At 41.0% G+C, this 27,726-nt stretch overlaps 2 protein-coding genes across 3 annotated transcripts in view; both read right to left on the reverse strand.

The window, feature by feature from the left end:
• Window positions 1–13,782, reverse strand: part of LOC116618751 (exocyst complex component 6B) — a 30,350-nt gene extending 16,568 nt beyond the window's left edge. Inside the window, exons 1-15 of the mRNA XM_048729095.1 lie at window positions 13,584–13,782; window positions 13,311–13,476; window positions 13,181–13,228; window positions 10,423–10,513; window positions 10,283–10,328; window positions 9,865–9,927; window positions 9,599–9,680; window positions 6,968–7,027; window positions 6,191–6,256; window positions 5,712–5,786; window positions 4,985–5,071; window positions 4,736–4,782; window positions 3,821–3,874; window positions 3,269–3,335; window positions 1,924–1,995 (exon numbers count right to left, since the gene is read on the reverse strand). Of these exons, the coding sequence (XP_048585052.1) occupies window positions 1,924–1,995; window positions 3,269–3,335; window positions 3,821–3,874; window positions 4,736–4,782; window positions 4,985–5,071; window positions 5,712–5,786; window positions 6,191–6,256; window positions 6,968–7,027; window positions 9,599–9,680; window positions 9,865–9,927; window positions 10,283–10,328; window positions 10,423–10,513; window positions 13,181–13,228; window positions 13,311–13,476; window positions 13,584–13,675 (1,116 nt within the window). The 5' untranslated portion in view covers window positions 13,676–13,782. The remainder of the gene's footprint in view (window positions 1–1,923; window positions 1,996–3,268; window positions 3,336–3,820; window positions 3,875–4,735; window positions 4,783–4,984; window positions 5,072–5,711; window positions 5,787–6,190; window positions 6,257–6,967; window positions 7,028–9,598; window positions 9,681–9,864; window positions 9,928–10,282; window positions 10,329–10,422; window positions 10,514–13,180; window positions 13,229–13,310; window positions 13,477–13,583) is intronic.
• Window positions 13,783–14,886: 1,104 nt separating this feature from the next.
• On the reverse strand, window positions 14,887–27,385 carry LOC5513294 (probable inactive purple acid phosphatase 2). 2 transcript variants are annotated; one of them, XR_007311907.1, is made up of 7 exons: window positions 26,790–27,385; window positions 25,802–26,004; window positions 24,749–24,940; window positions 23,675–23,925; window positions 22,775–22,953; window positions 18,270–22,721; window positions 16,336–16,471 (listed from the first exon to the last, which is right to left on the reverse strand). XR_007311907.1 is itself a non-coding variant. In XM_048728983.1 (6 exons), the coding sequence occupies exons 1-6, from the start codon at window positions 27,346–27,348 to the stop codon at window positions 16,128–16,130; spliced, it is 1,728 nt and encodes a 575-aa protein (XP_048584940.1). In that variant the 5' UTR covers window positions 27,349–27,385; the 3' UTR covers window positions 14,887–16,127. The 2 variants fall into 2 exon arrangements, 1 of the variants encoding a protein (XP_048584940.1); XM_048728983.1 differs by lacking the exon at window positions 18,270–22,721 and having other exon boundaries at window positions 14,887–16,471.
• Window positions 27,386–27,726: the final 341 nt, after the last annotated feature.

The following is a 27,726-nucleotide window of genomic DNA, read 5'->3' on the forward strand; positions in this document are numbered from 1 at the left end:
TGGGCGGAGCAAGGTAACAATCTAAATGGGCTGAGCAAGGTAACAATCCAAATAGGTGAGCAAGGTAACAATCCAAATGGGTGAGCAAGGTAACAATCCAAATGGGGTGAGCAAGGTAACGATCTAAATGGGCCGAGCAAGGTAATACTCTAAATGGGCTGAGCAAGGTAACAATCTAAATGGGCTGAGCAAGGTAACAATCTAAATGGGCTGAGCAAGGTAACAATCTAAATGGGCTGAGCGAGGTAACAATCTAAATGCGCTAAGCAAGGTAACAATCCAAATGGGCTAAGCAAGGTAACAATCTAAATGGGCTGAGCAAGGTAACAATCCAAATGGTGAGCAAGGTAACAATCCAAATGGTGAGCAAGGTAACAATCCAAATGGGGTGAGCAAGGTAACAATCTAAATGGGCTAAGCAAGGTAACAATCTAAATGGGCGGAGCAAGGTAACAATCTAAATGGGCTGAGCAAGGTAACAATCCAAATAGGTGAGCAAGGTAACAATCCAAATGGGTGAGCAAGGTAACAATCCAAATGGGGTGAGCAAGGTAACGATCTAAATGGGCCGAGCAAGGTAATACTCTAAATGGGCTGAGCAAGGTAACAATCTAAATGGGCTGAGCAAGGTAACAATCTAAATGGGCTGAGCAAGGTACAATCCAAATGGGCTGAGCAAGGTAACAATCTAAATGGGCTGAGCAAGGTAACAATCCAAATGGTGAGCAAGGTAACAATCCAAATGGTGAGCAAGGTAACAATCCAAATGGGGTGAGCAAGGTAACACTCTAAATGGGCTGAGCAAGGTAACAATCCAAATGGTGAGCAAAGTAACAATCCAAATGGAGTGAGGAAGGTAACAAGCTAAATGGGCTGAGCAAGGTAACAATCTAAATGGGCTGAGCAAGGTAACAATCCAAATGGAGTGAGGAAGGTAACAATCTAAATGGGCTGAGCAAGGTAATACTCTAAATGGGCTGAGCAAGGTAACAATCCAAATGGTGAGCAAGGTAACAATCCAAATGGGCTGAGCAAGGTAACAATCTAAATGGGCTGAGCAAGGTAACAATCTAAATGGTGAGCAAGGTAACAATCCAAATGGGGTGAGCAAGGTAACAAACCAAATGGGGTGAGCAAGGTAACAATCTAAAAGGGCTGAGCAAGGTAATACCCTAAATGGGCTGAGCAAGGTAACAATCCAAATGGCGAGCAAGGTAACAATCCAAATGGGGTGAGGAAGGTAATAATCCAAATGGGGTGAGCAAGGTAACAATCTGAATGGGCTGAGCAAGGTAATACTCTAAATGGGCTGAGCAAGGTAACAATCCAAATGGTGAGCAAGGTAACAATCCAAATGGGGTGGGCAAGGTAACAAACCAAATGGGGTGAGCAAGGTAATAATCTAAATGGGCTGAGCAAGGTAATACTCTAAATGGGCTGAGCAAGGTAACAATCCAAATGGCGAGCAAGGTAACAATCCAAATGGGGTGAGGAAGGTAACAATCTAAATGGGCTGAGCAAGGTAATACTCTAAATGGGCTGAGCAAGGTAACAATCCAAATGGTGAACAAGGTAACAATCCAAATGGGGTGAGCAAGGTAAAAAACCAAATGGGGTGAGCAAGGTGACAATCTAAAAGGGCTGAGCAAGGTAACAATCCAAATGGAGTGAGAAAGGTAACAATCTAAATGGGCTGAGCAAGGCAATACCTTGAAATGGGCTGAGCAAGGTAACACTCTAAAAGGGTTAATCAAGGTAACAATCCAAATGGGCTGAGCAAGGTTAATGTCCCACTGATATCCTGGGTGTGATAGTGAATTATGGATTGAGCAAATGGGCTGAGCAAGGTTAATGTCCCACTGATATCCTGGGTGTGATAGTGAATGATGAAAATTATTCTACTAGATGTACCATACCACTTACTGAAAGAGTGTGGCAAAACCATACAATCAGCTCCTTGACTTGCAGAAGAAGGGAGGCCTCCTTACAGTAGGCCTAATAACAATGGATGACATGCTTACAGTAAGCCTAATAACAATGGATAACATGCTTACAGTAGGCCTAAAAACAATGGATAACATGCTTACAGTAGGCCTAATAAAAATGGATAACATGCTTACAGTAGGCCTAAAAACAATGGATAACATGCTTACAGTAGGCCTAATAAAAATGGATAACATGCTTATTGTAGGCCTATAAAAATGGATAACATGCTTACAGTAGGCCTAATAACAATAGATAACATGCTTACAGTAGGCCTAATAACAATGGATAATATGCTTACAGTAGGCCTAATAACAATGGATAACATGCTTATAGTAGGCCTAATAACAATGGATAACATGCTTACAGTAGGCCTATAAAAATGGATATGCTTACAGTAGGCCTATAAAAATGGATAACATGCTTATTGTAGGCCTATAAAAATGGATAACATGCTTATAGTAGGCCTAATAACAATGGATAACATGCTTACAGTAGGCCTAATAACAATGGATAACATGCTTACAGTAGGCCTAATAACAATGGATAACATGCTTACAGTAGGCCTAATAACAATGATGACATGCTTACAGTAGGCCTAATAACCATGGATAACATGCTTACAGTAGGCCTATAAAAATGGATATGCTTACAGTAGGCCTATAAAAATGGATAACATGCTTATTGTAGGCCTATAAAAATGGATAACACTCTTATAGTAGGCCTAATAACAATGGATAACATGCTTACAGTAGGCCTAATAACAATGGATAACATGCTTACAGTAGGCCTAATAACAATGGATAACATGCTTACAGTAGGCCTAATAACAATGGATGACATGCTTACAGTAGGCCTTATAACAATGGATAACATGCTTACAGTAGGCCTAATAACAATCGATGACATGCTTACAGTAGGCCTAATAACAATGGATAACATGCTTACAGTAGGCCTAATAACAATGGATAACATGCTTACAGTAGGCCTAATAAGAATGGATAACATGCTTACAGTAGGCCTAATAACAATGGATAACATGTTTACAGTAGGCCTAATAACAATGGATAACATGCTTATAGTAGGCCTAATAACAATGGATAACATGCTTATAGTAGGCCTAATAACAATGGATAACATGCTTACAGTAGGCCTAATAACAATGGATAATATGCTTATAGTAGGCCTTATAAGAATGGATAGTATGCTAAGAGAGTAGGCCAAAAACAGTGGATAACATGCTACATTTTCTAACAGTTGAAGGTTTCTAATACAGGTTACTCACAGATTGTGTTCGCAGCACTGCAGCAATTTTTGAAGATGCCATTTCCCAAAGATCATCCACTGTGGCTCTAAAAGCATTGATCAATGTTTAATGTTAAGAGGTAACTTCTGGGTTAATTTATTACTGTACAGTTTTGGAACAGTATGTTTGTGCCTTACAGGTAACAGGGTTTCAAGCGAGGTGAGGGGGGAGGGGTTGTTTGGATATCTAAGAGACCATAAAGTGGCCTGATGCACCATTTATTTAAACCTGTAGGGATGAGTAACCTTAAAACAATGCAATGGTAAGGGATCTACTTTTCAAGCCAGATGTCCTTGATTTTGCACACTTTGTCCCATCTTTTATCACATTTGAGTGTCTTGGGACATGGATAAGCCCCTGGTGACACTTGCCTGTACACTGATGATTGTCTTTATCTACTTTACACCTGGATTCATGATGCTGAACCATCAAACGCCCTTCCAACATTTAAAATCCCCCTTCATACTTCTCCAGAAGCCTATTTTATTAATGCATGAACTTTTGAAATCCCAATACAATAAAATGTCTTACCTTGTCACTAAACCTTTTGTTGTGTGCCAAATGGTGTCCTCCACAACAAAAAACCTGTAAAAAGTAGATAATATAAGGAGCTGACCTGAACTGGAGATGGCAATCATAGATGGGAGGTCATACTGTATACTGTAGCTTTACACACGAGGGGAATGTATCATAGATGGAAGGTCATACTGTATACTGTAGCTTTACACATGAGGGGAATGTATCAGAGATGGGACGTCATACTGTATACTATAGCTTTACACATGAGGGGAATGTATCATAGATGGAAGGTCATACTGTATACTGTAGCTTTACACATGAGGGGAATGTATCAGAGATGGGACGTCATACTGTATACTATAGCTTTACACACGAGGGGAATGTATCATAGATGGAAGGTCATACTGTATACTGTAGCTTTACACATGAGGGGAATGTATCAGAGATGGGACGTCATACTGTATACTGTAGCTTTACATACGAGGGGAATATATCAGAGATGGGAGGTCATACTGTATACTGTAGCTTTACACATGAGGGGAATGTATCAGAGATGGGACGTCATACTGTATACTGTAGCTTTACATACGAGGGGAATATATCAGAGATGGGAGGTCATACTGTATACTATAGCTTTACACATAAGAGAAATGTATCATAGATGGAAGGTCATACTGTATACTGTAGCTTTACACACGAGGGGGATATATCAGAGATGGGACGTCAGACTGTATATTGTAGCTTTACACATGAGGGGAATGTATCAGAGATGGGAGGTCATACTTTATACTGTACACATGAGGGGAATGTATCAGAGATGGGAGTTCATACTGTATACTGTAGCTTTACACACGAGGGGAATGTATCAGATATGGAGGGTCAAACTGTAGCTTTACACATGAGGGGAATGTAGGAATCAAATCTCACCCAACAATCTGGTGAAAGTAAGCTCGGTATGCTTCTAAAGACTCATCCTAGAGAGGAAAACAAAGAGGTAAATGTCAACAGACATATAATGTTAGCTAGGGATATGCACAAGAACTTTGGGGCTTTTGAGTTGCGTTTACAGTAGCATAATACATATTTTTCTCCTGAGTTGAGAAAGAAACTAAATGACTGAAAAATGTGGCAGCCCTTTTACAAGAACGAGAACCAAAAAATGGTCCGAGTCCTCACCATGGTGCCATGGTTGGGCTGTAAGGCCAGTCTTGCCTGCTTTCGCCTCTGCTTTCGGTAGTAAGCCTCAAATGTCTCCCGCTCGCCCTGGTTAAGGTATGGTGTAAGAATTTTGTAAGGAATAAAAGGTAAAACAGCACTGTATATCAATGAAAACATTACTAACTACAGTGAGCTAAAACCCAGAAAAAAAATAGTTGGATTATCAGGCAATTTTACCCCAAACAATGGGTCACCACTGTTGAGTCAGGGAAATTTCATTTATCATCCCGAGGGGGGGCGTGAAGATACTCTGTGGGGGGGGGGGGGGGGGTGGGGCTCAAGAAATTTCTGTGGTCTAATGGGGCGGCGTCGAAAGTGTAGGAATTTAAAAAGGGGGTCATTGATTTCTTTTTTTTAATTTGACCAAGTGTCAAGTCAGACTTGGTTCAACGAGTCTCCGTTTCAGGGCAGTTTTTTTTGGCATGCACAATCCAGAAGTCTAGGCCACATTTTACCTATGCAATGCAAACCCTATATACATTTTTTATGGTTTCTGTAATATGATATTTATGAAATGTTTATGTTCCATATTTAAAATCTGGCCAGGTGCATTACCAGAATTCTTGTTAAAAATAATTTGCTCAAGTAAAGTATATGCTACTTACCACCTACAGTGTATGATGACACCTGCAGACTGGGTATCTTTTACCATCCCAAGCTTTGAGCCTGGTTATGCACCACTTACCACAACAGTGTAGATATGATGACACCTGTAGACTGGAGAAAAGTCGACGATGTCCATTGCTGACTGGTCAAGCTCCTGTGTAACAATATTCATGACAGTAAATGAATAGCACTTGTACAATATTCATGATGGTAGATGAATAGCATTTGTACTACATTCATGATGGTAAATGAATAGCATTTGTACAATATTCATGACGGTAAATGAATAGCATTTGTACAATATTCATGACCTGCCTACTAACAGCCTCATTATCTGCCTACTGAAGTATCCCTCTATATTACATGGTGTGTGGTTTGTACTGCTCGCCTCATCACCTGCCTTCTACTAGCCTCATTATCTGCATACTGAAGTATCCCTCTATTTTACATGGTGTGTGGTTTGTACTGCTCGCCTCATCACCTACCTACTACTAGCCTCATTATCTGCCTACTGAAGTATCCCTCTATATTACATGGTGTGTGGTTTGTACCACTTACCTCATCATCTGCTTTTTTCTTGGCACCAACAGCATGGGAGAGAGTCAGGTTGCTTCTATGAAAAGCCTTTAAAGAGATACAGTATCAAGCAATAGGTGTGGTAAGGCAAAAAATAAGCACTTAATACATGTAGTTGTGAATACGCATAGCATAGAAAGCATAGGAAAAAGTAAAAAAACTGCAATATGGTAGTTTTCAAGGCATTTCATTGGACTTAGATAGTATTTAGGTAAATTACTAGCCCAGTATCTCTGTCTCAAATGTAACTATTGTCTACTGATATACAGTAAATAAATCTGGTTTTAGTAAGAGGTTTGTGTTTGAGTATGACTGCTCTTTGCAAAGTCAAAACAAATAATGAACTCTGGGTTCCTGCTTTGTCTAGCTTTGTATGAAGTAAAAAAAAAAAAAAAAAAACCAGTGTAATGTTTAGTTGCTGATTTAACTAAAACAATCAAATGGCTTTTGATTTTATCTGAATTTAGTAACACTGCTAATCATGTGGGACCAGCAAATAATTGCTGTTTGTCCGCCATTAGGATGAGGATGTGTGGTACACTTTATCATGATGCCATTATGATGAGGATGTGTGGTACACTTTATCATGATGCCATTATGATGAGGATGTGTGGTACACTTTATCATGATGCCATTGTGATGAGGATGTGTGGTACACTTCAACATTATTGGGTGGTGCTGACGCTGTCCACAAGAGGTTCAACCCACAAGACTCTTCCTAACTACACAAATCCTCATCTTTTTTGACTAGTTACGAACCTGTTTCATAGCAATAGCTCCCAGCTTCTCAGAGACTTTTCTGATTTTTTCAAGAAAGTCCTAGACAGTTAGAGCACACAAATTGTAAAACACCATGTAACAATGACTGTGAAATCTTAAATCTGACTTGGTCTGACTTGGACTCACTCTAAGGCCTGACATGTACTCACTCTAAGGTCTGACATGGACTCACCCTAAAGTCTGACATGGACTCATCCTAAGGTCTGACATGGACTCACCCTAAGGTCTGACATGGACTCACCCTAAGGTCTGACATGGACTCACCCTAAAGTCTGACATGGACTCATCCTAAGGTCTGACATGGACTCACTCTAAGGTCTGACATGGACTCATCCTAAGGTCTGACATGGACTCACTCTAAGGTCTGCCTAGGACTCACCCTAAGGTCTGACATGGACTCACCCTAAGGTCTGACATGGACTCACCCTAAGGTCTGACATGGACTCACCCTAAAGTCTGACATAGACTCATCCTAAGGTGTGACATAGACTCATCCTTAGGTGTGACATGGACTCACCCTAAGGTCTGACATGGATTCACTCTAAGGTCTGCCTAGGACTCACCCTAAGGTCTGACATGGACTCACCCTAAGGTCTGACATGGACTCACCCTAAGGTCTGACATGGACTCACCCTAAAGTCTGACATAGACTCATCCTAAGGTGTGACATGGACTCACTCTAAGGTCTGACATGGACTCACCCTAAGGTCTGACATGGACTCACCCTAAAGTCTGACATAGACTCATCCTAAGGTGTGACATGGACTCACTCTAAGGTCTGACATGGACTCAACCTAAGGTCTGACATGGACTCACTCTAAGGTCTGCCTAGGACTCACCCTAAGGTGTGACATGGACTCACCCTAAGGTCTGACATGGACTCACTCTAAGGCCTGACATGTACTCACTCTAAGGTCTGACATGGACTCACCCTAAAGTCTGACATGGACTCATCCTAAGGTCTGACATGGACTCACCCTAAGGTCTGACATGGACTCACCCTAAGGTCTGACATGGACTCACCCTAAAGTCTGACATGGACTCATCCTAAGGTCTGACATGGACTCACTCTAAGGTCTGACATGGACTCATCCTAAGGTCTGACATGGACTCACTCTAAGGTCTGCCTAGGACTCACCCTAAGGTCTGACATGGACTCACCCTAAGGTCTGACATGGACTCACCCTAAGGTCTGACATGGACTCACCCTAAAGTCTGACATAGACTCATCCTAAGGTGTGACATAGACTCATCCTTAGGTGTGACATGGACTCACCCTAAGGTCTGACATGGATTCACTCTAAGGTCTGCCTAGGACTCACCCTAAGGTCTGACATGGACTCACCCTAAGGTCTGACATGGACTCACCCTAAGGTCTGACATGGACTCACCCTAAAGTCTGACATAGACTCATCCTAAGGTGTGACATGGACTCACTCTAAGGTCTGACATGGACTCACCCTAAGGTCTGACATGGACTCACCCTAAAGTCTGACATAGACTCATCCTAAGGTGTGACATGGACTCACTCTAAGGTCTGACATGGACTCAACCTAAGGTCTGACATGGACTCACTCTAAGGTCTGCCTAGGACTCACCCTAAGGTGTGACATGGACTCACCCTAAGGTCTGACATGGACTCACTCTAAGGTCTGACATGGACTCACCCTAAGGTCTGACATGGACTCACTCTAAGGTCTGACATGGACTCACTCTAAGGTCTGACATGGACTCACTCTAAGGTCTGACATGGACTCACTCTAAGGTCTGACATGGACTCACCCTAAGGTCTGACATGGACTCACCCTAAGGTCTGACATGGACTCACCCTAAGGTCTGACATGGACTCACCCTAAAGTCTGACATAGACTCATCCTAAGGTGTGACATGGACTCACTCTAAGGTCTGACATGGACTCACCCTAAGGTCTGACATGGACTCACCCTAAAGTCTGACATAGACTCATCCTAAGGTGTGACATGGACTCACTCTAAGGTCTGACATGGACTCACCCTAAGGTCTGACATGGACTCACTCTAAGGTCTGCCTAGGACTCACCCTAAGGTCTGGCATGGACTCACCCTAAGGTCTGACATGGACTCACCCTAAGGTCTGACATGGACTCACCCTAAGGTCTGACATAAACTCACCCTAAGGTCTGACATGGACTCACTCTAAGGTCTGACATGGACTCACCCTAAGGTCTGACATGGACTCTCCCTAAGGTCTGACATGGACTCTCCCTAAGGTCTGACATGGACTCACCCTAAGGTCTGACATGGACTCACACTAAGGTCTGACATGGACTCACCATGAGGTCTGACATGGACTCACCCTAAGGTCTGACATGCACTCACTCTAAGGTGTGACATGGACTCACCCTAAGGTCTGACATGGACTCACTCTAAGGTCTGACATGGACTCACCCTAAGGTCTGACATGGACTCACTCTAAGGTCTGACATGGACTCACTCTAAGGTCTGACATGGACTCACTCTAAGGTCTGACATGGACTCACCCTAAGGTCTGACATGGACTCACTCTAAGGTCTGACATGCACTCACTCTAAGGTCTGACATGGACTCACCCTAAAGTCTGACATGGACTCACCCTAAGGTCTGACATTGATGCATCTTTGATGTTCTCCCTTAGGACTGGTATGCTATTTTTCATAATTTCAGCAAATCTGAATCTGAAAAAAAAAAACCTTCCATCAATGAAATAAAGAAAATCACAACTGGGTTTAAGGTTGCACACTATACAGAGTTGTTTAGAGTGTGTATATTTGATTCACCTAGCTGTTTTCACAATGCAGACCACTTTATTACTTTGAAAAAAAAAAAAAACAACTACATAATAGCATAGCTAAACTATACCTTTTTATCCTTGGCAGGTATGTATGTTCTAGTTGTTCCAAGGTCTTCAGGGCAGGGTAATACCTAATAATATTAGAAATAATAAAAACATGACTGTATTTGATTTCATACATCCATCCAAGCTACCAATAGACAAGATAAAAGAGAGTTAAAAACTATTTTTTTTTAATTTTGACAGTGACCAAACCATTATGAACAGTTCCCCTTTATATGGCACAGGGAATGATAATGTGTTTTTAAGTTATCTCTTGCTTGCAAAACTTGCAACAACCTAGGCTGCGTTTCGTTTGGCTAGGGCTTTACACTTTACCGCGTAAGCATGGTCACAATTACACTTACACTATTCTGTATAAGACTGGTTTAAACAGCAGTGGTTTTCACAAATGGTCTTGAGGGGTATAGTTTTGTAGTTTCTTACCTTTGATTTTTCATCTGTTCTTTGAGTTTGGCATGCATTTCAAGAACTTTAAAAAAATAAAGTAAGAAGCACTTGAAGTAAATGCCAAGAAAAAACATATTATATCATCAAAAAAGGCAAAGCAAAATCAAACCCCTGACCTGGTAGGCACAAACTAAGTGTCTCGATTGCTGATGCAATGTTTCTTTGTTTTACTCTGCATTGGATCAACTCCTCACATCTACTGACAAGCTAAAGAACAAAAAAACATCGTGAAATTTCGCCACAGTTTTTTTCCAATACATTTTTTTCAAATATTTTTAAGATAGGCTTATTTTCAATTTTTGACTAAAAAATAACTCCTTTGCCCAAACATCTAAACAAGGGAGATTTTGTACATTGAAAAATAGTCTTACACTATGTATAGTTGGTGTAGGATATCCAAATTATTGTTTGCTTGAAATAAGCACAGGAGTAGCACAGGGGAGGGGGGACTGAGCCCTGACTCCAGGGGGAGGGGGGACTGAGCCCTGACTCCAGGGGGGAGGGGGGGCTGAGCCCTGACTCCAGGGGGGAGGGGGGACTGAGCCCTGACTCCAGGGGGGAGGGGGGACTGAGCCCTGACTCCAGGGGGGAAAGGGGGAGGGAGGCAGTCTCCATTTTATGCATTAGTCAACAAGTCATGTGAAATGAGCAAAAGCCCCCCTGCTTTTCCCCTCTTCCCTCTTGTTGTTTGCCTTCTTGTTTGTCCCCACTTCCCCCAGGTGGTGACAAGTCTAAAAGCAAAAAAATGGTGGATTCCAACACCCCTTTAGGACAGATATATTTTCTAAAGTGCTCTTAACCAGGCATGTGAGCAGGGGGCGCGCACCTCCCCTCCCTCACCCTTGGCGGCCAAACAGTGGGTCATTTCTTATTAAGGAACTTTCAAGTACTATGCTTTTTTCATATGATACCTATGACAGGGCAAACCCCCCCCCCCCCCCCCCCCTCAGCCAATCCTGGGAACCCGTCTGTAAACCCCAAGTTAACTGCCCTCTTCCCCAGGACCTTAGGGGTGGGGGTTCCAAATGACTAGTGTATTACTACAGAGGTATTTCTCTTTGCCATTTGTATGGAATTATAAAAAAAGAAATATATGCTACAAAAAATTCACAATGTTCTCTATTATACTATTCAAACCAATATTGCATCTCTTTAGCAGGAAATTAAATAATGGACTGTGCCCCAATATTTGGTAGTCAAAACAGTCAAATGCAGATCTATCATTTCTCATGGATAAACTCTAAGTCTCCAGGTTTTGCAGCAAATCTCCAGGTCTCCAGGTTAAACGCTAAATCTCAAGGTTATGTGATATTCTTGGAGACTCTAGGAGTTGTAATTGCCTGAAAACTTAGTGATGATGAATAAAATGTTTTGAAACCGCCAGACAAGGGATGTAAGACCGTAATAGAAATAGAAAATATATCAGCTGCGTTCATTGGTTAGTTATTAGCCAATTGCATGCCTTGTCTCATAGGTCACACACGTGAAGTAGTACACAGGTTTTTTCCAAAAGCCAGTCACTGTGCCAAGCCATGTGTGAACATGGCACAATCCATAGATTTTGGTGCAATCCAAAGAGAGTTTTTGGGGCACTTCCTTCGGGATTCGAAGGAATAAAAAGACTAGTAAAGAAAAAGGTGAATGATATCCCTCAATCAGACGTTGACCATTTGACGCAAACATTTGATTGGCCAAATGAGTAAAATTGATTTTTTGCATTGCGACAGCAATTCATAAAACTCCCAACATTTTTTAGTAGCATTGAAGCTTTCCAACATTTTTTTCACTTATTTTGTCTTTTGCATTAGCTGAAGCATAGATAAATGAATTGCGAATTTGCTATCCTGTTATATAGTGAACTAATCTCAAAATTGCAACCCTTTCATATAGTTCTTTAGTGTCTTTCGCTATATATTCATTGGAGTCAGTTAACACAACCGCACGCTTTGGTTTGCGAATATAGACTGATCTTTAATCACAGTATTTACAACTTATGGCATACGCCATGACCTTATATGGTATTACAAGTAATCATTATCAATAACGTCATCTCAGTTATGATACTAAGTAAAGTGTGCTAATACACTTCAAGTTCAAACATGAAACTGACTCCTTTCGGGTGTAGCATCCCTGTATAGTCAACATGACAGAGTACCCCCCCTCTTGGTGTCCAATGGCTTTGAAGAAAATCAATCTAACATACAACAACAGGAAACTGGTGCATTTATGAAAATGAGTATACCATAAATGATCTAATAAACGCCCGGGGTGTATCTTGACATTAAGCAAGTCTCACCCAGTAGAAGCCAAACTACTATGCGGTTTGTTTCTAAGCTGGGAGGGAGGGTAGGGAGGCAAAAAATAGAGGGGGACGTTTGTTAAACTTGTAAGCATGGGGGGGAGGCTTCATTAGATAGGAGGCGTTCTCTAGATAGGGTACCTTTATTGGATAACTTATGGTTATATGGTAAAGTAAAACTGTTTGTATTGTTATTAGAGTTGTAGCAAAATAGATTAGCATAACCCTAATAATGAATTTGCACGCATGTCTCTTTTTAGGCCTGAAGTTGTGTATACCACAGAAACCACAACCAATCACTTATAAGTTCCCTGACCCCAGCCTCCCCCCCGCCTCCCCCCCCTAGCAATCTCCAGGTTATAGAAATTTTGGGGTTCACAGGTATCCAAATGGGATATTCTACATTGCAGTCAAATTTATTTGCCTGAAATCAAACAAAAGATCTAAAAATATAGTAATAACATCCTATAATAGGGGTATTGAAAAGCTCATTTAGCAAAACTGCAAAAAACAATGTGAATTATTTATTGGTACATACCAAATAACTCACATGTCCAGTCTTTAATAAAGCATACCTCTCTTCCGGAATCTTGAAGTGTCTCATTTGTCTCCTTGACTTTAATCTACAGAAATAAATCGCAATAGATTAAAACTCAAATGAAATCACGAGTAGTCTGGTATGGTGCCGTGGAAACACAGACATACCTTTAGTTTGCGTGCTTCGCCCCTAACTTTGAGTAATTCATTCACAGACTCGATAAACCCTTGGTAGTGGTAGTTACACATTCGCTCGATATCTTTATCGTGGACTTTGATTCTTTCTTCGAGCTTGACCAAAAACTCTTGAGGATTTTCACCATCATATACAGCCCTAAAAAATGGTACAGACAAAAAAAACGGTCTTTAGCTTCTAATTAAAAGTTGTGTTCCGGTTGCGATTCACTGCAGCAATTTTGACAACTAATTTTAAGTTACTACCTCAAAGTCGGCCCTAGAAGACCGTCACTGGATTCAACTTCAGCTAAAAGGTGCTCAATATGCGAGCTTGTGACCGGCGGGTCTGCCGCCATTCCAGCCAAAGAGAATGCCCCAGCAGTGAGAAAATGCTCAAGTTATCCTCTCAATGTCCTTGTGCACCAAAACAGCCGCCATCTTGAACCCTCCAGGTCGCAACTACGCATGCGCGGTCGGGTGTTCTGCGCCCCGCTCCCAAACATTTTTTCTCTTTATTTTTTATTATCAAATGCTATCGCAATCGAAATTTTGAGATTTTGATTCATGTTTTGAATTTTTTAAGGCAGGCCTGTGTCAAAGGTCGGAGATTTATTAATACCTCTTACTGATTTTTTTTAGAAAATTGCATAAATTGTAATAAAATAAAAAGTTGACAATAACTCAAGGTCGTGTAATCTTTCATCATCTTTCGTCCGGGAATCTAGCCTAGCAGCTATAGCTTTAGCAGCAGCCTCACAATACGAAAAATAGTTGGAAAAATGTCGAAAAGATAAAATGATGATTCACGAGTTCTGGGTTGTCTGTGTAGAAACTAGTCACTAGTCGACCTCTTCGTTATATCCCATGATACCTTGCCTTAGTGGTCTTATGCAAGAAGCCGATCGCCAAAACACACGAAGTGCGGCAAGCTTGTTTGAAAAATCATTCTTTCATCTCCAGACTACCAGCCGACGCTGTTACACTATTAAAAAGAGAGTAAGTTGTTAACGAAGAGATGTCGAGTCAAAAGAATCAAGTCAACGCGTCAGAGGAAAAACCAGGAGAAAAGAAAAAGTTGAAGGCATGTTGCGCGTGCCCAGTCACGAAGAAGGCCCGCGATGCTTGCATCGTAGAACACGGCGAGGAAAAATGCAGCTATCTTATCGAGGCTCACAAACAGTGTATGAGAGACCAGGGATTTAACATATAGTCAAGTTTAACATCGACTCTAGATTTTGCATTTGGAAGAATGGAACTCAGTGCGGGATTACGTACGGCCAAGTGGAGGTCGGAAGGGTTTCTTATAGTCGCAGTCTATTGCGTGAAGCTCTAAAACAGGTTACATAATAAATAGTAGTATACTAAATGTCCAGCCTACTAAAGTCGATGTATGGTGTGGATTGAATCTCATTGCGTTATTGGATTCATTGGCGACGTCAAGGAAATATCCGTGATCTTTCTCACGAGTACCGCAGTTTTGCAGTGTCATGGACCGAACATTGCTGAGTCATTCACACATTCGCATGTCGTCGCACCAAATGAAAATTATTGACAAATAACAGAAAACTGGGTTTTTAACTTTATTTGATAAACAAATGTGAATAGTGCTGGATGTTGTTTACATAGTATGGATTTATTATTGTTGTATTTTAAATTAATTTATGACCCTCTTTTCTCCTATAGAAACCCAATGATACCAGGGATAAGCATTTATCTACAGATAACTTAAATCTGGCCTTCTAGGAACCGTCCCAGTAAATTATTACAAATAGAATTACATAAATGATCAATAGCATAATATTTAAGGCTGTTACCATGAACACAATTCGATTCTGCATTTTTGAAGGCATTAGGCTAACAAAGCAATATTTTACTCCCAAAGATCATTGTAAAAAAGTTTAGAATCATTGTGAATACTTAACAAATTTCTCATAGTTTTTCATGGTAAGTACTCTTATACACCACGATATTCATCAACTCATGATCAAAATGTTGTGCAGTCAAGAGGCACATAGCATGAAGAATTTTGGTGGCGACAAATGTCATGGTTTATAAGAGCAAATACCACAGAAAACTATGGGAAATTTGTTTTCTACAACAAACAACGAAAATATTATTTTGGAAAAACCAAAACTCTGCATGCTCATTTGAAATGGTGCATGACTGGTGTTTTCAGAATGGGTAGATTAGCGAAAATGGACAAAGTCAGCTTTAAAACCCTACAGTCTTTGTTACTTTTGTCCTTTTCTAAGGATGGAAAATACTTTTACTAAAAAATGTCGAGAGCCAAATATCGCAAAGTTGGATCAAGGGTATTCGTCTCTTTCACTTCAAGTGAACCTGCAAGGATTGTGTGAAGGACAAAACCTGTGGTATGTCCTCTCATTTACAATAGTAACAACCAATCAGAAAGCAAGATAACACACAAGTGTTGTAGAAATTTAAATTTCCTCCAATCAAAGCAATAACATTCCTGGTCAGAGGCAAGATTCATTTTCAATAATGTATGATCATTTATGATATTATATACAGGAATCACAAAGGGTTGATGCATACAAAACTTATCATTTGCAAGTATATTAATTCTTCCTTCAACAGGGTATGGTTTTTATTTAGGAAGTTGTAAGGAGGGTGGCAATGCTAGCAAATCTTATTATAAATAATAAATGTGAACGAGTGTCAGCTCCCTATTTGAATTAAGCTAGAAAGTCTCCATCAAATCGCCTTCTCTGGCTGGGTATGTCTTACCCATTCATGAGTTATAATTCAAAATTCACTGAAGTCGTCTCCAAAACTAGGTGGATAGTTTCACTTTTCAAGCAACACACTGTCTACAAGTCTTGCTCCCTCTTCATCTACTTTAATCCATTCCCATAAGAGTGAGTGGCGGTCATGTACAGTCACCCTTCCATAACCATATGCATTCATGTAGAACTCCGACCAGCTGAACTTCCAGTGAGGTTCTGTATCCAGCTCCTTGCCAGCAGTACCAACAACAATGTGTATAGGAGCACCTTTCTGGCAGATGGTGTTGTTGACTTGGCATGTGCGCTCATAACTGTGGTAATGAGCCCAGAACGCCATGTCCACTTTATATTGCAGGAGCAGGTCCTCAAAGTAGTGCCGCATTCCAATAGAGATCATGTAATCACCTGAGGTTACACAGGGTTAAGAACAGACAGGCAAAAGGCAGATGGGATGGTCACCAGCAATGGAATATCGACAGCTAGCCCCCCTCTCAAAAAAACAACCACACACCCACAATAACCTAACACCCACACAACACATACATTGAGCATCAATGTATATTGAGCAAAACACATTCAGTACCCCCAATACCCCCCCATAAAAAATGATATATTTCTTTATAAAGCAACACATACACACCAGAAATCCCCCCCCCCCCAACACACACACACACACACACAACACATTCAAACCTCAAACCAACATCCACTCAAACAGATAAACACCTTACAATCTCACCCCCCCCAACACACACACAGAACACATTCAAATCAAGATCCACTCAAACAGATAAACACCGACCATCCCACCCCCGACACACACACACAAAACATTTACAGAAGGGCCATTATTTAACAGGAGGGCTGCTATGTTTGTGGAAAGGGTTGTGATTTTTTGAGAGTCGGTTTGGGAGAGGGCCTCAACTTTTAATACAGGGTTTAGGGGAGGGCCTTATTTTTTAACAGGTATTCTGATCAATTTCCGAGCCACCTTAAAGTCTGGAATTTCAAATTTTTTTTCTGGGGAGAACCCCAAACCGCCAACAAAATAAAAAAACGAATGTGAAGCACCTGCTTACACATTCATGTCTTGCGTTTCGCTCAAATTGAAAACCATTATCCCCTAAAGTGTGGCTTTTTGTTATCTTTCGCAGTTTTGGCTTTATTAGCTTTATTAAATTTCAAATTCATGTCAAAGCCCCCCCCAACTATCTTTTCAGATTGGTGGTATGAAAAGACATGTAAATAAGATTTCAGTAATTTATATTAATAACATTGTATTTTAATAATAATGGGCATTTTATATATTTGGAAATAGCAAAGTTTTCATGGGGGAAATGCCCCCAGACCCCTATACAATAGCATTAACACCGTGAAAAACGACACCTCCAGGCATGGTGGCGTTTTAGGCCAGCACCGCCACCCCTTCATGGGCATGCCTAAGTCAGTGCGCTCCCTCACACACAACAATTTGGCATTTTGAATTTGAAACAGCGACATTCAGGTCATATTCAGGATAACAAATTATAAAGCATGTATTTTTCTTCTTAGCAAAGTGCCCAATCCCGTTTGTACTGCACAGGTTGCTCATTATTACAATTGTGGGTGTTTATTACATTTGTGGATGTTTATTACATATTTGAGGGCTCTGCAATCATACAGTTATATGGGCATCTAAAAACTAGAGAATAATTAACTCTAAGCTTACCAATACGCTTTTTTAGCCTTTTTTTGTTCTGGGGAGGGCCTTAATTTTTGGTCGCCTTTTTTGAGGAGGGTCACTATTTTTGTGCTTTAGACTGGGGGAGGGTCAAAATATTTGAACCAGAAAAAAATTCAACTTAGCAGCCCTACCCCCTGATAAATAATGAACTTTCCCTTAACCCAACATCCACCCACACACAGAACACATTTAATACCTTGAGTAACTACCCATCCAAAAAACACATTCAATCTAACACCCACACACACAACATATTCAATAACCAACCCCATCCCACCCCTACATAACCCAAAACCCACCACAATACAGAACACATTCGAATAAAATCTACTGAAATATATCAATGGAGGAAGCCCCCCCCCCAAATGTTGCAAAGAAATATTTGAGGAGTTGCCACATTGCTACAGTAAGGACACTATCTACTCACCAATGATCTGTTGTGAGGTGTACATTGCTACAGTAAGGACACTATCTACTTACCAATGATCTGTTGTGAGGTGTACATTGCTACAGTAAGGACACCATCTACTCACCAATGATCTGTTGTGAGGTGTACATTGCTACAGTAAGGACACCATCTACTCACCAATGATCTGTTGTGAGGTGTACATTGCTACAGTAAGGACACCATCTACTCACCAATGATCTGTTGTGAGGTGTACATTGCTACAGTAAGGACACCATCTACTCACCAATGATCTGTTGTGAGGTGTACATTGCTACAGTAAGGACACCATCTACTCACCAATGATCTGTTGTGAGGTGTACATTGCTACAGTAAGGACACCATCTACTCACCAATGATCTGTTGTGAGGTGTACATTGCTACAGTAAGGACACCATCTACTCACCAATGATCTGTTGTGAGGTGTACATTGCTACAGTAAGGACACTATCTACTCACCAATGATCTGTTGTGAGGTGTACATTGCTACAGTAAGGACACTATCTACTCACCAATGATCTGTTGTGAGGTGTACATTGCTACAGTAAGGACACTATCTACTCACCAATGATCTGTTGTGAGGTGTACATTGCTACAGTAAGGACACCATCTACTCACCAATGATCTGTTGTGAGGTGTACATTGCTACAGTAAGGACACTATCTACTCACCAATGATCTGTTGTGAGGTGTACATTGCTACAGTAAGGACACCATCTACTCACCAATAATCTGTTGTGAGGTGTACATTGCTACAGTAAGGACACCATCTACTCACCAATGATCTGTTGTGAGGTGTACATTGCTACAGTAAGGACACCATCTACTCACCAATGATCTGTTGTGAGGTGTACATTGCTACAGTAAGGACACTATCTACTCACCAATGATCTGTTGTGAGGTGTACATTGCTACAGTAAGGACACCATCTACTCACCAATGATCTGTTGTGAGGTGTACATTGCTACAGTAAGGACACCATCTACTCACCAATGATCTGTTGTGAGGTGTACATTGCTAAAGTAAGGACACCATCTACTCACCAATGATCTGTTGTGAGGTGTACATTGCTACAGTAAGGACACTATCTACTCACCAATGATCTGTTGTGAGGTGTACATTGCTACAGTAAGGACACTATCTACTCGCCAATGATCTGTTGTGAGGTGTACATTGCTACAGTAAGGACAACATCTACTCACCAATGATCTGTTGTGAGGTGTACATTGCTACAGTAAGGACACCATCTACTCACCAATGATCTGTTGTGAGGTGTACATTGCTACAGTAAGGACACTATCTACTCACCAATGATCTGTTGTGAGGTGTACATTGCTACAGTAAGGAAACCATCTACTCACCAATGATCTGTTGTGAGGTGTACATTGCTACAGTAAGGACACCATCTACTCACCAATGATCTGTTGTGAGGTGTACATTGCTACAGTAAGGACACCATCTACTCACCAATGATCTGTTGTGAGGTGTACATTGCTACAGTAAGGACACCATCTACTCACCAATGATCTGTTGTGAGGTGTACATTGCTACAGTAAGGACACCATCTACTCACCAATGATCTGTTGTGAGGTGTACATTGCTACAGTAAGGACACCATCTACTCACCAATGATCTGTTGTGAGGTGTACATTGCTACAGTAAGGACACTATCTACTCACCAATGATCTGTTGTGAGGTGTACATTGCTACAGTAAGGACACTATCTACTCGCCAATGATCTGTTGTGAGGTGTACATTGCTACAGTAAGGACACCATCTACTCACCAATGATCTGTTGTGAGGTGTACATTGCTACAGTAAGGACACCATCTACTCACCAATGATCTGTTGTGAGGTGTACATTGCTACAGTAAGGACACCATCTACTCACCAATGATCTGTTGTGAGGTGTACATTGCTACAGTAAGGACACCATCTACTCACCAATGATCTGTTGTGAGGTGTACATTGCTACAGTAAGGACACCATCTACTCACCAATGATCTGTTGTGAGGTGTACATTGCTACAGTAAGGACACTATCTACTCACCAATGATCTGTTGTGAGGTGTACATTGCTACAGTAAGGACACTATCTACTCACCAATGATCTGTTGTGAGGTGTACATTGCTACAGTAAGGACACCATCTACTCACCAATGATCTGTTGTGAGGTGTACATTGCTACAGTAAGGACACTATCTACTCACCAATGATCTGTTGTGAGGTGTACATTGCTACAGTAAGGAAACCATCTACTCACCAATGATCTGTTGTGAGGTGTACATTGCTACAGTAAGGACACCATCTACTCACCAATGATCTGTTGTGAGGTGTACATTGCTACAGTAAGGACACCATCTACTCACCAATGATCTGTTGTGAGGTGTACATTGCTACAGTAAGGACACTATCTACTCACCAATGATCTGTTGTGAGGTGTACATTGCTACAGTAAGGACACTATCTACTCACCAATGATCTGTTGTGAGGTGTACATTGCTACAGTAAGGACACTATCTACTCGCCAATGATCTGTTGTGAGGTGTACATTGCTACAGTAAGGACACCATCTACTCACCAATGATCTGTTGTGAGGTGTACATTGCTACAGTAAGGACACCATCTACTCACCAATGATCTGTTGTGAGGTGTACATTGCTACAGTAAGGACACCATCTACTCACCAATGATCTGTTGTGAGGTGTACATTGCTACAGTAAGGACACCATCTACTCGCCAATGATCTGTTGTGAGGTGTACATTGCTACAGTAAGGACACCATCTACTCACCAATGATCTGTTGTGAGGTGTACATTGCTACAGTAAGGACACCATCTACTCACCAATGATCTGTTGTGAGGTGTACATTGCTACAGTAAGGACACTATCTACTCACCAATGATCTGTTGTGAGGTGTACATTGCTACAGTAAGGACACTATCTACTCACCAATGATCTGTTGTGAGGTGTACATTGCTACAGTAAGGACACCATCTACTCACCAATGATCTGTTGTGAGGTGTACATTGCTACAGTAAGGACACCATCTACTCACCAATGATCTGTTGTGAGGTGTACATTGCTACAGTAAGGACACTATCTACTCACCAATGATCTGTTGTGAGGTGTACATTGCTACAGTAAGGACACCATCTACTCACCAATGATCTGTTGTGAGGTGTACATTGCTACAGTAAGGACACTATCTACTCACCAATGATCTGTTGTGAGGTGTACATTGCTACAGTAAGGAAACCATCTACTCACCAATGATCTGTTGTGAGGTGTACATTGCTACAGTAAGGACACCATCTACTCACCAATGATCTGTTGTGAGGTGTACATTGCTACAGTAAGGACACCATCTACTCACCAATGATCTGTTGTGAGGTGTACATTGCTACAGTAAGGACACTATCTACTCACCAATGATCTGTTGTGAGGTGTACATTGCTACAGTAAGGACACCATCTACTCACCAATGATCTGTTGTGAGGTGTACATTGCTACAGTAAGGACACTATCTACTCACCAATGATCTGTTGTGAGGTGTACATTGCTACAGTAAGGAAACCATCTACTCACCAATGATCTGTTGTGAGGTGTACATTGCTACAGTAAGGACACCATCTACTCACCAATGATCTGTTGTGAGGTGTACATTGCTACAGTAAGGACACCATCTACTCACCAATGATCTGTTGTGAGGTGTACATTGCTACAGTAAGGACACTATCTACTCACCAATGATCTGTTGTGAGGTGTACATTGCTACAGTAAGGACACTATCTACTCACCAATGATCTGTTGTGAGGTGTACATTGCTACAGTAAGGACACTATCTACTCGCCAATGATCTGTTGTGAGGTGTACATTGCTACAGTAAGGACACCATCTACTCACCAATGATCTGTTGTGAGGTGTACATTGCTACAGTAAGGACACCATCTACTCACCAATGATCTGTTGTGAGGTGTACATTGCTACAGTAAGGACACCATCTACTCACCAATGATCTGTTGTGAGGTGTACATTGCTACAGTAAGGACACCATCTACTCGCCAATGATCTGTTGTGAGGTGTACATTGCTACAGTAAGGACACCATCTACTCACCAATGATCTGTTGTGAGGTGTACATTGCTACAGTAAGGACACCATCTACTCACCAATGATCTGTTGTGAGGTGTACATTGCTACAGTAAGGACACCATCTACTCACCAATGATCTGTTGTGAGGTGTACATTGCTACAGTAAGGACACTATCTACTCACCAATGATCTGTTGTGAGGTGTACATTGCTACAGTAAGGACACTATCTACTCACCAATGATCTGTTGTGAGGTGTACATTGCTACAGTAAGGACACCATCTACTCACCAATGATCTGTTGTGAGGTGTACATTGCTACAGTAAGGACACTATCTACTCACCAATGATCTGTTGTGAGGTGTACATTGCTACAGTAAGGACACTATCTACTCACCAATGATCTGTTGTGAGGTGTACATTGCTACAGTAAGGACACTATCTACTCACCAATGATCTGTTGTGAGGTGTACATTGGACGGTGGCCACCAATTACTACCCAGGGAGTAACAGAGCGATCAATATCTGCTAAGTCCTTTTGAAGCCATTGATACTGAGGAGAGCCCTTTGTGAAGTCGTGCTCTGTGCTCATCATAATCAAATGCATACTACCATAGTTAAAGCTGTACCTGAAAACAAACAAAAAAGGCACTTATATGAGGCAGGTTCTTATTCCAAATATGTTCAACCTACAATAGGAGTACAATTTATTCCAAATAATTATAAAAATATAACAATGTTTAAATGTTGTGTTAAGGGCCCATGGACGTAATCTCATTGCTATGCAACTTGGTTGCTACGTGCGTGCAATTTTCTTTTCAGTATACATGCACACGTTTCCAAACACTGAAAATATGAGAAAAGGGCTTGTTGGTATTTTTGATGTGAAGCACCTGCTTTTATTTAAACAAAATAGCAGAAAATGGGATATAAATAATGAAAGGGAGCAAAAAAGATGAGAGAATGTAGATAAAAAAATGCTATGCATTGCGGTGTGAAATGACTTAGGCAATACATGAACTGAAGAAAGCCACAAGGTAGAACTGACGATAATTTTCGAACTTGTTTTCACAGCAAAAGGACTTCAAACCACCAAAATAAACTGGTCCTTATATGGTGCAAAGGAATCCAGTGCTGCCTTATATGGTGCACATGGATAACACCCTGCCTTTTATGGTGCACATGGATAACACCCTGCGTTTTATGGTGCAAAAAGATCCAGCACTGCCTTATATGGTGCACATGTATCCAGCGCTGCCTTATATGATGCACATGGATCCAACCCTGCCTTTTATGGTGCGCATGGATCCAGCGCTGCCTTTTATGGTGCACTCTGACTTAGATATTTACCAGAAAACAGAGTTTCCATTGTCTGGCATATGAAACCTCATGTTGGTAGGGACCCCGCATTCACCATAGGAATCGTTTCCGTACTCATTTGGGCCCGCCCACCAGGGATGGAAACCATTCCCTGGTGCACCGCTTGGGTCGTTCTTCCCTCCAAAGGCGTGGTCATACTCATGGTTGCCGACACCAATCATGTGCGGCATGAGGGTGACAAAGGGCTCAATCAAGTTCTGCCACTGCTCCCACACATGCAGCTGCAACCAAAATAATCATCACTAATCATTAGCTCAAGCTTGAGACAAAAAAGTCAGAATCAGAGATTTTACCCTCCCTGACCCCCAGGGGTTATGAATTTGAAAGTATATTTGTGCTGCAGTAAAAATGCATTGAATATGTGCACACCCCTCCCCTCCCTCGTAACCACAAAAATGAGGTAGTACACTATTTCTAATAAAGAATTGCCACATTTCACTATGTGAATTGTGTGCCGAGCCCATCAGCAAATCCTGGTTATATGCCTGTCGAAGGGCCTATGCAATCAAAAATCTCAAACGCTTTCTATAAAGCTGTTGCAATTTCAGATTCTGAAAATGTGTGTCTTGGTGCCTCAGCGATTCTTGGACTAATCCATCGTTAGTATAAGGGTCCTTCTCTTTGAGGGAAATTGCAACAGCTTTATAGAAAGCATTTGAGATTTTTGATTGACACTTTTGTCAAATTTTGGAATCCAAGCTGAGCTTTTCCGAGCTTGCTTTCTGATAACTTTCTTGAGATATCATAAAAAATCCAAGACTTCGAGACCGTGGTAGAAAAACATGATGCTCCAAGACTGCTAAAATATTTTAAAAAATGAGACTCGAAACTTGTGTAAACAATGCTGATATTTCAAGATTTTGCGAAATTTTTGTGACACTTTCGAAATTTCAATACCCCTTAAGCTTATATCATTTTCTTCCAACGCAATTTCTATGTGAGGCTGTTTATAATTCAGCATAATCAAATGGGTGCGGCTGCTTTAAAAAGGCAGTGTAACTCCTGTAACAAGAAAACTCTGTGTACTAATGATGGTAAACTTACATATCCCAAGCCATATCCAAGATCTCCATTATGGAACAGAAATGATGAGCCATTTTTTGCTTCTTTCACCATTTCATTAGCAATTGGAGTTGCAGCAGGAAGGATCCCCATGTCACCAAACACGTTGAACCTGTAAGAGGCATCTGGACCAATGGGTGGCCCTGTGCGAAAGCTGTGCTTCTCTGCCAACATCTAAGAAAAAAACAAGTTATAAACAGTGCTTCTCAACTGCCAACATCTAAGATATAAACAAGCTATAAGCTGTGCTTCTCTACTAACAACATCTAATATAAAAACAGGTTATAAGCCGTGCTTCTCTACTAACAACATCTAATATAAAAACAGGTTATAAGCTGTGCTTCTCTACTAACAACACCTAATATAAAAACAGGTTATAAACTGATGCTAGACCCAATACAGAATCAAATTTTTCCTAGTATGGCAAAACTGATGAGGGGGGGCTACACAGACTTAAATGTTATGCAAGAAGTCTAACATCTGGCTATTCTTATAGTTAAGAAATGTTCTCTTTTGGGGAGCTAGGTGAGGTTGCAGGAGCTTCTTTTTGTTAGATTTACAGGGGCATGGTATAAAGCAAAATACCAGGGGCACAATACAAGAGCATAATAATAACTTGGGGGGGGGGGGGGGAGGCAGAGCCATGCCTCTTATGGACATTTCCCTATAATTTTAAAATTACAGCCTTGATTCATACTGTATATATGAGCTAGAGCATAACTCCTGCAATCACACTGCTTTATGTTAGACTCAAATGTGATCGTTATGACATCACGAGTTTGAGCATGGACCCTGCGGTACTACTACTTCAAATTACTGTACATCCCATATCTACGAGTGTTACCCATGGAATCCTCTGATTTAATTTGTATTGTGAGCTAGAGTGTGAACCCTGTCATTGAGGATGGTTCTACAGACCAGTATTCCTAGCATAACAGTCAGAGCCTCCAGTCCTTATTGATGACGACCCTCAATGAAGAAGACAAGGGAATCGCAGTCCTAGTATCAGAAAGCCAGATATAAACATTCCCTTACCTTATAGGAGCCATATGTGTAGTAGTAACGAGTACTTGGCTTCAGTCCAGTCAGCAAGACGTCGTGTATATATCCAGGGTCCCAATAACCATCAGTGGAGGCGGGGGGGCCACACATGTTACTTGCATTGTAGGTCCTGGTAGTGCCTGTTGCTTCTAGAGGGACTGAGGGCCCTTCCCCATACAACACTAATGGCTTTTCAGCTGAAAACCAAGAATAACAATATTCAATTGCTATCACAGCCTTAAAGAAGTGTCACTTGAATAAAAAGTGCCACTGTTCTATTACACATTCAAAAAGACAATTCAGGGAAATTTTGAAGAGGCTTCCCACATAAGATGGTTCCATGGTTTACTTGATAGCAGTGGAAGCGGGCAGCAGAACTTGTCAGCAGTGACTTAGCACCTACTGTAGTCTTGCATATTAACCTTGATTGTATGCATTTTGCTGATACTCTATTCTACCTTTAGAAAATCACTTGTCGCATGCACCTATTATTATCAATAAAAAGAACGATATTGATTGTGTTAATTAAGAAATTGATTATTATGTATTGACCTCACAATTTCCGTAGCAATTACAAATACAATTAGTAAATTTTATCAAGAAGTATCGATTTATACTAATTATTGGTTCTATCTATTGAACACACAGGCATTATCTCAAGTGAGTTCAGTGTACGGTGAGTACTTGATAAGACGGCAAAATATTCCCTCCAGGATTCAACCACTATCCCAGGGAGATTTTTGATATGTTAATTTTCAATATCTTTGGAACATTTGTTTTGCAAAAAAATGAGAAATGAACATTTAAATAAATGTGCATATTCATAAGGAACATTTAGTTACAATGAACATGCAGAAATGGTTGTTTCATGCGTTTTATTTAAAGCTTTTTATTCTTTTGTGTGTCGTAAAAGTTGTGTCTGGTTGACAAGTTTTTACCAAACTCCTAACAGCTTATTTCCTTAACAAACACTACTTTATACCTGTCCCAGAAATCCACATGACCCTCATCTCGGTAGGATCTCCCGTCAATGACAGATGTCCCATGAGCGGCTCGTCGACTCCACCCTTGAAAACAACTTCATTGCTAACAGCAGTCCAGGTCGATCTCTTCCTGTAGTAACGAAATTCGCACACACTACGCATGTTATACAACTTGACCGTGTAATTTCCAAAGCCTTTGGCCCAAGTAGGGCAGGCTGTCACGTCGATGTAGTCGAGATAATGTTTTGCTGGGTCTGTTTTAGGGCAGTAAAACCCAATGATATCATCTTTTGTAGCGTTTACAACCCCTGCCCAAACAACTGTTACTTCTTCGCCGTTGTTTATGTAACTTGGTTTAACATAAAGGGTTGCTCTCTCGTCAAAATCTTTGATAACTTTATCCGGGAACTTGACGCGAACCTGGGCATCAGCATCGCTTCCATCCGCAAGTTTACGCCTAAAGTAAGTAACTGTCGGGTGGTACTTATTCTTCGCATAGGCGAAGTCTGCAGCAAACAGAATCGCTGTCAACAAAAGAAAACTTCTCAACACGGCCATATTGCTTCGGTGTTCTGTTTTGTTATGTGATTGACTATACACAAGTCACATGACGGCGAGTCACGTGATCGATACCCAACCGGAAGTACCGGAAGTAAAGAAAGCAAATTTCACTAGTTGTCTTCCGGCCGATTACGTTACAATATCCGATGATTTTTATTAACGGAAAACGCGCTTATTGGGGAGGGGGCGCTTATTTCATTTCGGCGGAAAGTATCAGCTTCTGAATCGATTGCGAACAAAGCTTTATTTGCGATGAATTGAAACTGCTGAAACTGCAGTAAATTTTAAAATTGTTAGACCAAGAGATAGAGAATCGGTTAGACGTATTTAATAAGGTACATTCCTGAACAGCGCGTCTCCACGGGTAGGAGTAAT

Source organism: Nematostella vectensis, chromosome 6 (assembly GCF_932526225.1).
Source record: "Nematostella vectensis chromosome 6, jaNemVect1.1, whole genome shotgun sequence".
NCBI classification, from domain to species: Eukaryota; Metazoa; Cnidaria; class Anthozoa; order Actiniaria; family Edwardsiidae; genus Nematostella; species Nematostella vectensis.